The sequence below is a fragment of the Hibiscus syriacus genome, unplaced genomic scaffold (genome assembly GCF_006381635.1).
Source record: "Hibiscus syriacus cultivar Baekdansim isolate YM2019G1 unplaced genomic scaffold, ASM638163v2 tig00110569_pilon, whole genome shotgun sequence".
In the NCBI taxonomy this organism is placed as follows: Eukaryota; Viridiplantae; Streptophyta; class Magnoliopsida; order Malvales; family Malvaceae; genus Hibiscus; species Hibiscus syriacus.
The window spans coordinates 321,070-331,283 of NW_024062784.1; the positions used below are offsets into that span (position 1 = coordinate 321,070).

The 10,214-nt window shown below is 36.6% G+C and overlaps 2 protein-coding genes across 2 annotated transcripts; both read right to left on the reverse strand.

Annotated features, from left to right (window-relative positions):
• Positions 1-4,213: 4,213 nt before the first annotated feature.
• On the reverse strand, positions 4,214-5,367 carry LOC120132601 (homeobox-leucine zipper protein ATHB-12-like). The gene is made up of 2 exons (XM_039149340.1): positions 4,758-5,367; positions 4,214-4,681 (listed from the first exon to the last, which is right to left on the reverse strand). The coding sequence occupies exons 1-2, from the start codon at positions 5,154-5,156 to the stop codon at positions 4,469-4,471; spliced, it is 612 nt and encodes a 203-aa protein (XP_039005271.1). The 5' UTR covers positions 5,157-5,367; the 3' UTR covers positions 4,214-4,468.
• Positions 5,368-6,901: 1,534 nt separating this feature from the next.
• On the reverse strand, positions 6,902-9,895 carry LOC120132595 (polyadenylate-binding protein-interacting protein 12-like). The gene is made up of 11 exons (XM_039149335.1): positions 9,688-9,895; positions 9,064-9,546; positions 8,862-8,972; positions 8,736-8,780; positions 8,561-8,633; positions 8,367-8,479; positions 8,182-8,241; positions 8,045-8,092; positions 7,879-7,947; positions 7,429-7,490; positions 6,902-7,323 (listed from the first exon to the last, which is right to left on the reverse strand). Exons 2-11 carry the CDS (start codon positions 9,496-9,498, stop codon positions 7,266-7,268), a joined length of 1,074 nt encoding a protein of 357 aa, XP_039005266.1. The 5' UTR covers positions 9,499-9,546; positions 9,688-9,895; the 3' UTR covers positions 6,902-7,265.
• Positions 9,896-10,214: the final 319 nt, after the last annotated feature.

Consider the following 10,214-nt stretch of genomic DNA (forward strand, 5'->3'; position numbering starts at 1 on the left):
TTTTAACGTGTTATGATATGACATAAGCATCAAAACGATATCATTTTGAAAAAACTCAAATATACATCAAAACGACGTCATTTGAAATCCTCTTATTTCCTCCCATTTTCTCTCTACTTTATAAACAAGGTGATCGATTGTTGCCGTCGACCACCATATCATTTTTATTCCTTTTACCGCTACCTTCGTTGATAGTGGTAGTTCGATCTCAAAATTCATGGGCTCTACTCTTCTCGACCCATTGAGTCCGAATATAGTGGTTGTTTAATTGAAAAATGACCCAAAATCCATAAATATCAACTTAAACGTTTCGGCTTTCTCACTTTCAATACTCAAATCTAGGATTTCAGAACAAGTTTCGGCAAAATAAAGATCTAATTCTGACTTAAGGTGTAGAGGCGAAGTAACTCTTGAAATTTGAGACTGAACGACCACCAACTAAGGCGGTCGGCGATGACCAACGATTACATCTAGTCACCTTTTGTTTTTATTTTATAATTGGGTGAGCAAAATAAAATAGATAATAAAGTTCACTGAGAAATTATATAATTGATCCTTTATATTTTCAGTTTTTTATATTAAATAATAATAATAAAGGATATGTCATCACATCGTTAGAGAGATAACAGATGAGTGAGTAAAATGATTCAATTTATAAAGTTTACTGAACAAATTAAAAAAATTAAAAATACGATAAACAAAAATAAAACAAAAATATGAGAGAGAATAAAATTAAGTAAACAACGGTATAGTTTACTCAAATAAATAAATATATGAAAAATAGAAATATACGAAAATTATTTAATAAGATAATTAAATATAAAATGTTTAAAATAACCTGCAAACCATAAAAAAAATAGTCTATAGCTGGGATTGAAAAAATGTTGGCGTAGAATTCAAGTTAGCAGATACTGTGGATAAGCATTGATGAAGCTGGTTGCGGAAAGTTGAAACCTTCCTCTGTTCTTTTCTTCCTCCTTTCTTTTTTCGACGTGAAACTGGTCAAATTATAGTCTAAATCATATTGATTTTGGACATTCATCATGATTTTGTCCCAAAACTGTGGGCGTCAATCACTTTATAAAGCATTGAAAAGCAAAAAGGGCGATCAGTGCTTTCGATTTATCAATCAAAATACATGAATAAGATTTGAGGCATATTTATGTAATATATTCTAATTCATCAATATATGACTTCTTTTACGTTCTTAAAAATGTCTACCATTACTTGGCTGAGATGATTACTAAAGATAAGCTCATATCCATGGGGATGATCTCAGATGAGGATTGTAGGCTTTGTTGTGAGGGGTGAAAAGTAAGAATCATCTTTTCTGTGACTGTTGGGACTCCAGGCGTTAAGAAGATACTTAGGCTTATGCTGTAGAGAAGTTCAAGTTCCTTATTGTTTGTGTTTTAAAGTTGACCTGGATTAGTTTTTTATGCTTTATCTGGGAGGCATATTATTTTATCAAATTAAATCATTCAAGTATTGCTTCATCAACATTATTGAATTGAGAAGCTTGGACCGGTTTGGTTTTCTATCGACTATCGGACGTTTATATTAGTTTGATTTAATTGTTTGTTTTGAATTGTGCAGAATCAACCCTTCATCTGGCTCTGAGACTCCGCCGTGGCATTATCGAGCCTTCTTTGATGGCATTGGCTCGGAAGTACAACCAGGACAAGATGATCTGCCGCAAGTATGTCGGCGCATTCTTATTGTCTCTATGGTTGCTTGTTTAGTAAATCTTGGATCACGAACATCATTTGAAATTAGTTGTTCTTGGAAGCACTATCATGTTATGGTGTCTCGAGTTGGGTTTTTTCTAAATTACTCGCGACTGACATACCTATGTTTGAAACATATGCATTTAGTTAGATTTAGATCCTCCCTCTGTCGATATTCCTGCATCTTGCTGGTTGTTGAAGTATCCAAGGTCTTCGATTGTATCCTATAAACTTCATCTGCATTTGTGCTTTTTCGTTGTGTGACTAATTGACAGTTGAGGCCAAAGAAGAAGACCATTGCATATCTGGGTGAAGGGATCCTATTGTTCTAATAACAGACATCTTATCTTAAAGTTAGCTTCGATTTCGTTTAGCTCCTCTCGTGTGTGTGATCTTTTGTTTATCCTCTAATACGAGTTCTTCGTTTTCGAAACGGAGAAGGCGTATTTTAACGTCGTCTGCCGTGCTTTGCTTAAAATGATCCCGGTGCCTTTCCGGTTCTCCGAATGGTACATTCAGAAAAAGCACCGATAATACCGGCAAAGGCTCCGTTTAATAATAAACACGAAACTAAAATTTAAATAAAAATGAATTCTATTCTTTTATTAATTCATGCAAGCATAAAATATGATCACCACTTAAGGTTCGGACCAGGGTTTTAAAAAATGGCCTGCGACCGCGATTTCGGCCGTAATATAGCGATTTCGTCACTGTCCGAGTTACCCGCGACGGCCACAATAGCGCCCGCGACGGCCGCAATCACGATAAATCCAAAATAATCGAAACCTCGACCGCAATTTAAAACTCTAGTTCGGACGCATGGATTGTCATCCAATGTAAACCAAAACTGTACATGAAGATATAGATTATCATATAGAATGTAAACCAACAACGGCTCCATTTATTAAACAAACACGACATGAAGATATAGGTTATCATATAGGATATGAGAAAAAATTAGCTGACCCTATTCTCATATGTAATGGGGTAAGGAGAGGTAGGATAGTAGGCTGCTCCCAACGCCAGCTTGAGTGCAGTTTCCGTGGGAGACCTCCGGCAGTCAGAATTATGAATTGACCACTGTGGGACTCGATCTCACGACCACAAGATTAAGAGCCTTACGCTCTACCAACTGAGCTGGACGAACAATTTTACAAATGTTTTAAATACAATATGAATTTTATGCTTGTTTTAGTTTAATTATTTTAAGGGTATATACAAAAATGGTCCTTGACTATAGGTTATTATTTTATTAAGGTCATTTGACTATTAAAAGTTACAAAATGATCCTCCGACTATAGAGTGTTGTTTTGTCGAGTCCCTCGACTATCAAAAGTTATAAAATGGTCATCCGACTATTCATTATGTTTCAAACTCGTATTTTTTCGTTATGAAATTGACGGTATTCAGAGTTGGACGTTAACATGATGACTGAGATGTGATAATCGTTTGAAAGTCTAGGATCAAATTTTATCATATCGCAGTCAGCAAGTTAACTCAGAATATCGTCAATTTTTTAACGGAAAAATGACGAGTTTGGAATACAATGAATAATCTGGTGATCATTTTGTAACTTTAGATAATCGAGGGATTCAACAAAACAACACTCTATATTCGACAAATCATTTTGTAACTTTTAATAATTAAATGACTTAATAAAGTAATACCATATAATCGGGGACCATTCATGTGTTTTACCCTATTTTAAATTAGGATATGACATCGGGATGACAACAAGTTGGGTTTTGGTAAACCTAAACCCACGCCCTTTCGACCAGAGCCTAAATCTGGGGCCTTAGACCACTCGGCCAAACTGTCTTGATATGACTCTCCAAGCAAAAGTTTTTTAATCATATCGTAAAGTAAGGATTTAGGAGTTAGCGCAATTATTCTCAATAACTGCAGGTCATTGATTTTCCTTCCCACCGAGACTTGAACTCGTAGCCAACAAGTAATTTGGGAAATCCTTTTTAGGGTGAAAAAAACAAGTGTACACTTTCTATTAGGGTGTCCATGTCTGCCTTATATCCATTCATAAGTGTGTGATGGTTAAGGTGAGAAGAACGTGTTGTGCTCAACCTTTTGCTCTTTATGGAGTTTCTTTTAGTCGTCTAAGCAACTACTTTATGACCTCATATTTTCAACAAACGTTCCTTCCTCTTTCCCACCTAGGAAATACGAAAATGCTCCCCTCTCTTGTCTTCTTCTCTTACTACTATCGCTGACGACACGATACATCGATCAACACTTGTTGGGTTCGAGTGATAAGTAGGGATGAAGATGAGATGAGTTCGGTTGATTTTTCCAATCATTTCGACTTTCATCTTAAAGTTAAATATATATTTTTGTTTAATTTCATTCGTTTATTTTCAAACTACTGGACCTTGTGAAAGTATAGGGATTAATTCACCAATTAAGAATAGAGTTTGACTGTTTTTCAAAAGTATCATCAGGTGTACTACTGGATTCTGGAGAAATCCCATAGCTTATTTTAAAGTAACCATATATTCATCTATTAATACCATAACTAAAAAGGAAAATAGAAAAAAAAAAAAAGAGGAATCTATGGTTTACAACTAGAAACAGCCCATTGCAGCCTTTCTTAACATCATGCAAATCAAATTCTATTGGAATATGAACAGTAAAAAGTTGGCCAAACCTTGCTTGTGACATGAAGATCATGGCATGCAATGGCCATTTCCCTCGGGTGTTTATCGACTGTAATGGCACAAAAGGCTTTCTCAAGTCCAGAAGTTCAACCACTGCAAACGAGTATCGTCAGGCGAAACCGGGAATGATCTGAGTTCATCCATGTTCATAAATTGTTCCAAGCCAAAGAACCCATCGTTTTCTTCCATTGCTGCCTGTTGGAGAATAGGCTGATCGGCTTCAGCTTCAAGACCCACCTTGTTTCCATCATGGGTTTCGGCCACCATTTCACTTAGCTTCTCCAACTGCGAGAAGCATCATCTTTTTGTAATGAGTAATTATTATCGGTGATGAAGAACACTAGTGGTATATTATAGGTACCTGGGAAACTAAAGACTGTTTTTCGTCCTTCAAGGACTCGAACCTGGACACCAGATTATCGTACTTGTCTCTTAACTTGTTGTAATCTTTCTCAATCTGTTTAGACTTCAACCTCGCTCGCCTGTTCTGAAACCATATGGCCACCTGCCGTGGCTGTAGACCCAACTCCCTCGCCACCTGCAACTTTTTCCTCGGTTCTAACCTCGTCTCCGACTCGAAAATCGACTCGAGCAACCTTATTTGTTCATCCGTAAACCTCTTCTTGTTCTTCATCATCATCTTGCTGCTGTTGTTGTTGCTGCTGCTGCTGTTCTTTCTCTTCCTTGGAGTTTGATGTTCTTGGCAGTACTGTTCTGAAGTTCCTTCATCTGGTGCTGGATGGTCTTCTCTAAGCTCCATCAATGAAGTTATGTGGGATAAATATGTTTGGTATTAGAGAATTATAGTGGGGGTGGGGAGCTTAAATATATAGTTGGACATGCATTGGACTAACTTTGAGGACTAAAATTGAATTATAAAGTTTCGAGAGGGCCAAAATAACATTTTACGATTGTGTTGGTCTATGATTTCATGGGACTTAACTGCAATTTCATCATTCTGATGGGGCGTTTGTAACCCTGATCGGAACTGCTACGTTTGGCAGGTTTCAAGTGATTGAGACATTTGATTAATGGATTCTATGAACCAATAATGCTCATACTTATCGTATCTCATCTTCTTTCCCATGCCTTGTGGACATCTATGCCTTTCGTTCTTGTTTCATTTGTAAACTATAATCCTCGAACGCGTTATTACTGTCCTGATATCGAACGCTCACATTCTCAATATTTCTGATATTCGAACTCGATGCTTTAAAGAATAATAATAATTTTTTATCACCGAAACCACTCGATCTATGCTTCCGATGATTGTCGGATGCATGCATTTGCAATGTCACCCTAGAGTTAATACTGTACGTATGAAGAGATTATTTTAGAAGATAAAACATACATTTTGTATACAATTTATACATGAATTAAGAATCACTCGCCTTGTTCTACTGTGAGATATATATAGTAATAAATTTTGAATGATTATTATTTAAAAAATTTATACAAACATAACAATAAAATAAAAAACGAAAATTCGACAGATAATTATGGATTTTTATGCCATACATGTCTGGCTCATAAAGAGTCCAAGTGGCCTAAAGGGTGCGGGGTAGTTAAATTTGTCCCAGCATTGAAATTTGGAAATTCATGGATAAATATCAGTCCACTTTTTTGTTTGTTCATTAATTTCTTTATTATAATCATCAAATGTTTTGAAAAAACAAGGTGAAGCCATAAATTAAAAAAATATATTTTTCCTTAAAAATTATATATATATATATGATAGATACAAAAAACCAAACCGATCACCGAACAAAACATTAGGATAAACCGCCTGTAGTTTGGCCTCATATTCGACAAAACCAAATCGGCTTAAGACAGATTAGCTAACAAAGATATCTTATCCCCCATCCATTAACAATTAATAATTAACAATAATCAGTTTCGTTTTCTGCATTATTATCTCTGATGTCTCGTTTTCAAAGGGTAAGAATTTCAAGTCATATAGTCCAATTCTCAACTGTCCCCCCACTTTCATTGTTCTTTTATGACTTTAAATAGACATGAAATGTGGATGTTTCATTGAGGTTGTTGAAGGGTCACCATTAGGTAAGTACACATGTGTCCTCCCTCGAAAGCTTCACGTCATTAGACCCCATAATTATCGGTATTAATACAAAATTTTCTCGTATAAACTCGCCTTTACGGCGGCTTTGCTCTGTGTGTAGAAGTCCGGCATAGTTCTCCCATTGGTCGGACTCTTTAATCAAAGAGAAGAAAAGGGTTGCAGACTAAACGGCAGAACCCTTGTCCTATTGGTTTAGTTCAGCTTGTTGCCCGTTTCATCGGCTAAAACCGAGCAGCTCAACTTTTGGAATATCACTATTACAGTTAGTATACCACTATGTTGTATAAAACATGACCCTCCTTAAACATCCCAGATACATAGAAAAACATATAAGATGAAACATACTCGTATTGAGTACGTACCATCGAACACTCATACCTTAAGAGCGAATCGATGACGGCACCAGAAAAAGATCATGAAGATTAAAGAAAAGCAGAGATAGTATATTTAACTGTTACTAGTTGTTGGATATGCCTTTGCAATCTATGTGAAGGGATATCATCCTCTCAGAGAATCCATTGTAACATGAAACATAAATTAACATTCATGTCTGTCAAAACCACGTTAACTAAAAGATACCAACCACGATTAAACCCCGCAAAAGTAACTACGATGCACGGAGAAGATAACATTTATCACCAAAAGTACCTCAAATGTACTGCTGTTTGTATGTAAATATAATGGCAGTTGAAGTCGGGAACAAAGAAAGGAGCATGGATGATCTAGTGCATTGCAAGGCGAGGAGAACGGGTGATTTAGTGCATTTCAAGGCGAGGAGCACGGGGTGATTTAGTGCATTGCAAGGCGAGGAGCACGGGGACGAACAGGTGTCTTTGATGGGCTTACCCTGCACATGCAAAAGGCAAATATTCCTAAAAATTTCGGGGAAATAGAATTTCACAATCCAATTTATATGTGTATAATTTCGACGAGAAAAGTTTCGCAAACCGACCTTATGGGCAGTGATCCCAGAACCACACCACTGCAGTTGAGGGCTGCGATCGCACTTTCAGCCTGCATGAGATGAAAAATAGAACACAAAAGATCATCGTAAGTTGACTGATCAAAAAATAAAGCAGACAACATGAGACACACCATAAAATGAGTTGCATCTTGTCATTTAATGGCAACCGCAAGATGCCAAAGCATATATCCGCGGAAGAATATACGATTATTTTGGCAGTTACATTCCTCGAGCAATATTTGTGGAATTTATTCGAATTACGACAATTTGGGGGCGGATGATGCCAAAAGATTTGGTTGATATAGTGAAGTTTCCCAAATAGGTTTAAGAACAACGTCAGTTGACGTCACGAGAAGGACAACATGGATAATTCAACATGATACCATAAAAACATATGTCGCAAAAGTCGGTAAATAAAGATAGTAAGACAGTAACCACCATTGTGAACTCGACAAAAGCAATGCGAGTTGAATGACGATAGTCTCCCAATAGCCTCAAGCGTTGAACCTTACCATAGAACAAAAAATTCAGTAAGAAATCGTTAAATGCAATACTTATAAGAAGAGCGGCATTTATAAGGCACACCGCATGAGAAACTACAGACCTCCCCACATAGTGATTCAAAGAAGAGCTTGACATCAGCTTGAGTAATCTGTATCAGTTGAACAAATAAACCAGGAATTATTGCTCGGGTTATTGATCACACGAGCATTCCAGAAAATAGCGGACATGAGAAACTACCTTCTTGTCTATGTTTGTACAGTAAATGGTCCTTGCACACATCTCCCGTTCATCCTCAGACTGAAGAGAGTAAAACATTTGAAGCCATGTAATTAAAAACGAAACACATCAACATGACTCTGATTCAGTTCCTATAACACTTACAAACAAACGTGAAAAAAGTTCTCACAGAAAATATGTTTTACCCTGGGTAGAAAGGTCGGGTTAACAGGTGCGATCGCGGTCTTGGAAGGCATCACTTTAAGAGGGTAATAACCGAGGATGGTTCCAGACAAATTCAAAGCAGCTTTCGCATCCTCTGCAAGAACATTGAATGGTCAACAATGTAAAAGGAAAGCAGATATCAATGCTTACCAAATGTATAAACCGTTTGTGGTACCTTCTTTATAAAATTCGATGAAGGCAAAGCGGAGAACAGAATTAGGATCACCGCATATTCGACAATCAACAACCTTTATAAATAACAGAAAGTTCTTTTAAGGGAATAATCCACCACCACTGAGTAGGAGAAACTGGAAATTAATTACTAAACACGACAAAGAAACAAGAAATACCGGTCCGCAACTCAGGAAGAGACCTGCAAGAAGCTCCTCAGTAACCTATTCCAAAAACACAATCGATCAGCACAACATCACTATAGCAAAACTGAGGCAAAAACCGTAACTGTTAAAGCATGTTACCTGTAGATCGATATCGGATACATAAACAGTCTTCCTAATCACGTCCTCTTGCTGCGCAAGGTTAGTTCGATTATTCAACCTTCTCTTCACTTGGCTAAAGTTGTTCCTCTTCTATGAAAAAAGGAACAGAGAATCAACAAAAAATGCTACCAATATGAAACAAAAACAAAATGCCACAGCAAAATGAAACTAACATACATACCCTTCTATTAGTGTATCCATTGCCAGAATCAGCATTAACAGCAAAATTGTCAGTAACAAAACCAAACCCATTTTCCAGAAAGTGATTATCATGATGGTTTTGATCATAGTGGTGGTGATTGGCAAGTGAAGGAGGAACAAATTCCTCAGCCATAGGGTTAAGCTTAGACAAAATTTCAACCAAATCACTCATGTTTTTCTCGAAAATCTCACCATCACCCCCATTTTCCACATTGCTAAACCCATTTAGCATTTCAGCTTTGCCATCGCCATCGCCATCGATGGCCGCTTGTGCTGGTTTGACCTGTTCAAACCGGGCTTCCTTGTTAGTCTTAGCAGCAGCCACGGAATCGCTGCTGGTTCTTGATTTACCGGAATCATTGACCGCATGAGAGCCGATCGACGACACAGCCAGAGTGTTTTCAGGAACCGGCATGATCGGATGCAAATCCTCTTAACAAAACGATGGTATGCTTCAGATTCCCTGTAATGTACAACAACAAAAAATCACATCTCTATCATCTGCCTCGTAAAATGATCCGAAAAACAAATACCCAGAGATTAAAAAAAACAAAAACGAGATAAAGTTGTTTTTGTAGTTGAAGTTGTGGGAAGAACAACGTACCTGACTTATCTAAATGTCTCCATTGATGTAAAAGCCAAAACCCACCTCAAAGATCGTCACTTTATGTGATGAGAATTAGCAAAAAGAAAGGGTCTGCAAATCGAGGGAGAAAACGACGAACACAGAGAAGAAGCTTTTCTTTGGTTTTATTGAGATGATTCAGTAAATTGACAGAGAGGGCTTGGGTGTGTGTTTTTAATGGGAGTAAAAATTGAGGAGAGGCATTGGGTGGATGCAAATGTGCGGAATAATGTAATTTATTTATTGAAACCTTTTAATTATTTAATCACATAATAATCAAATTACATTCCAATATTTATAGAAGTACTCACTTTATCTTTTATTTTTTTTAAATATTTTAATTTTTTAATATATTATTTTCGAACAAAATATCTTTAGTGGATTAAAGTCTTTAATTGAATAATAGTCAACATTTTCTATTGATATATCAAGTCCAAGAGAAATGTCACATTATAATTTAATCTGAAAATATTTTTTTACTAAAGTGATATTACATATGCACTTAT

What these genes read in the sequence shown, in the direction of transcription:
- LOC120132601 (XM_039149340.1), bottom strand. Translation starts at nt 5,156, where the DNA reads ATGGAGCTTAGAGAAGACCATCCAGCACCAGATGAAGGAACTTCAGAA. An exon ending in AACAGTCTTTAGTTTCCCAG is followed by an intron (nt 4,682 to 4,757) that starts GTACCTATAATA and finishes TGCTTCTCGCAG; the next exon opens with TTGGAGAAGCTAAGTGAAAT.
- LOC120132595 (XM_039149335.1), bottom strand. Translation starts at nt 9,498, where the DNA reads ATGCCGGTTCCTGAAAACACTCTGGCTGTGTCGTCGATCGGCTCTCAT. An exon ending in CATCGAATTTTATAAAGAAG is followed by an intron (nt 8,480 to 8,560) that starts GTACCACAAACG and finishes ATGTTCTTGCAG; the next exon opens with AGGATGCGAAAGCTGCTTTG. An exon ending in CTGGGATCACTGCCCATAAG is followed by an intron (nt 7,324 to 7,428) that starts GTCGGTTTGCGA and finishes TTGCATGTGCAG; the next exon opens with GGTAAGCCCATCAAAGACAC.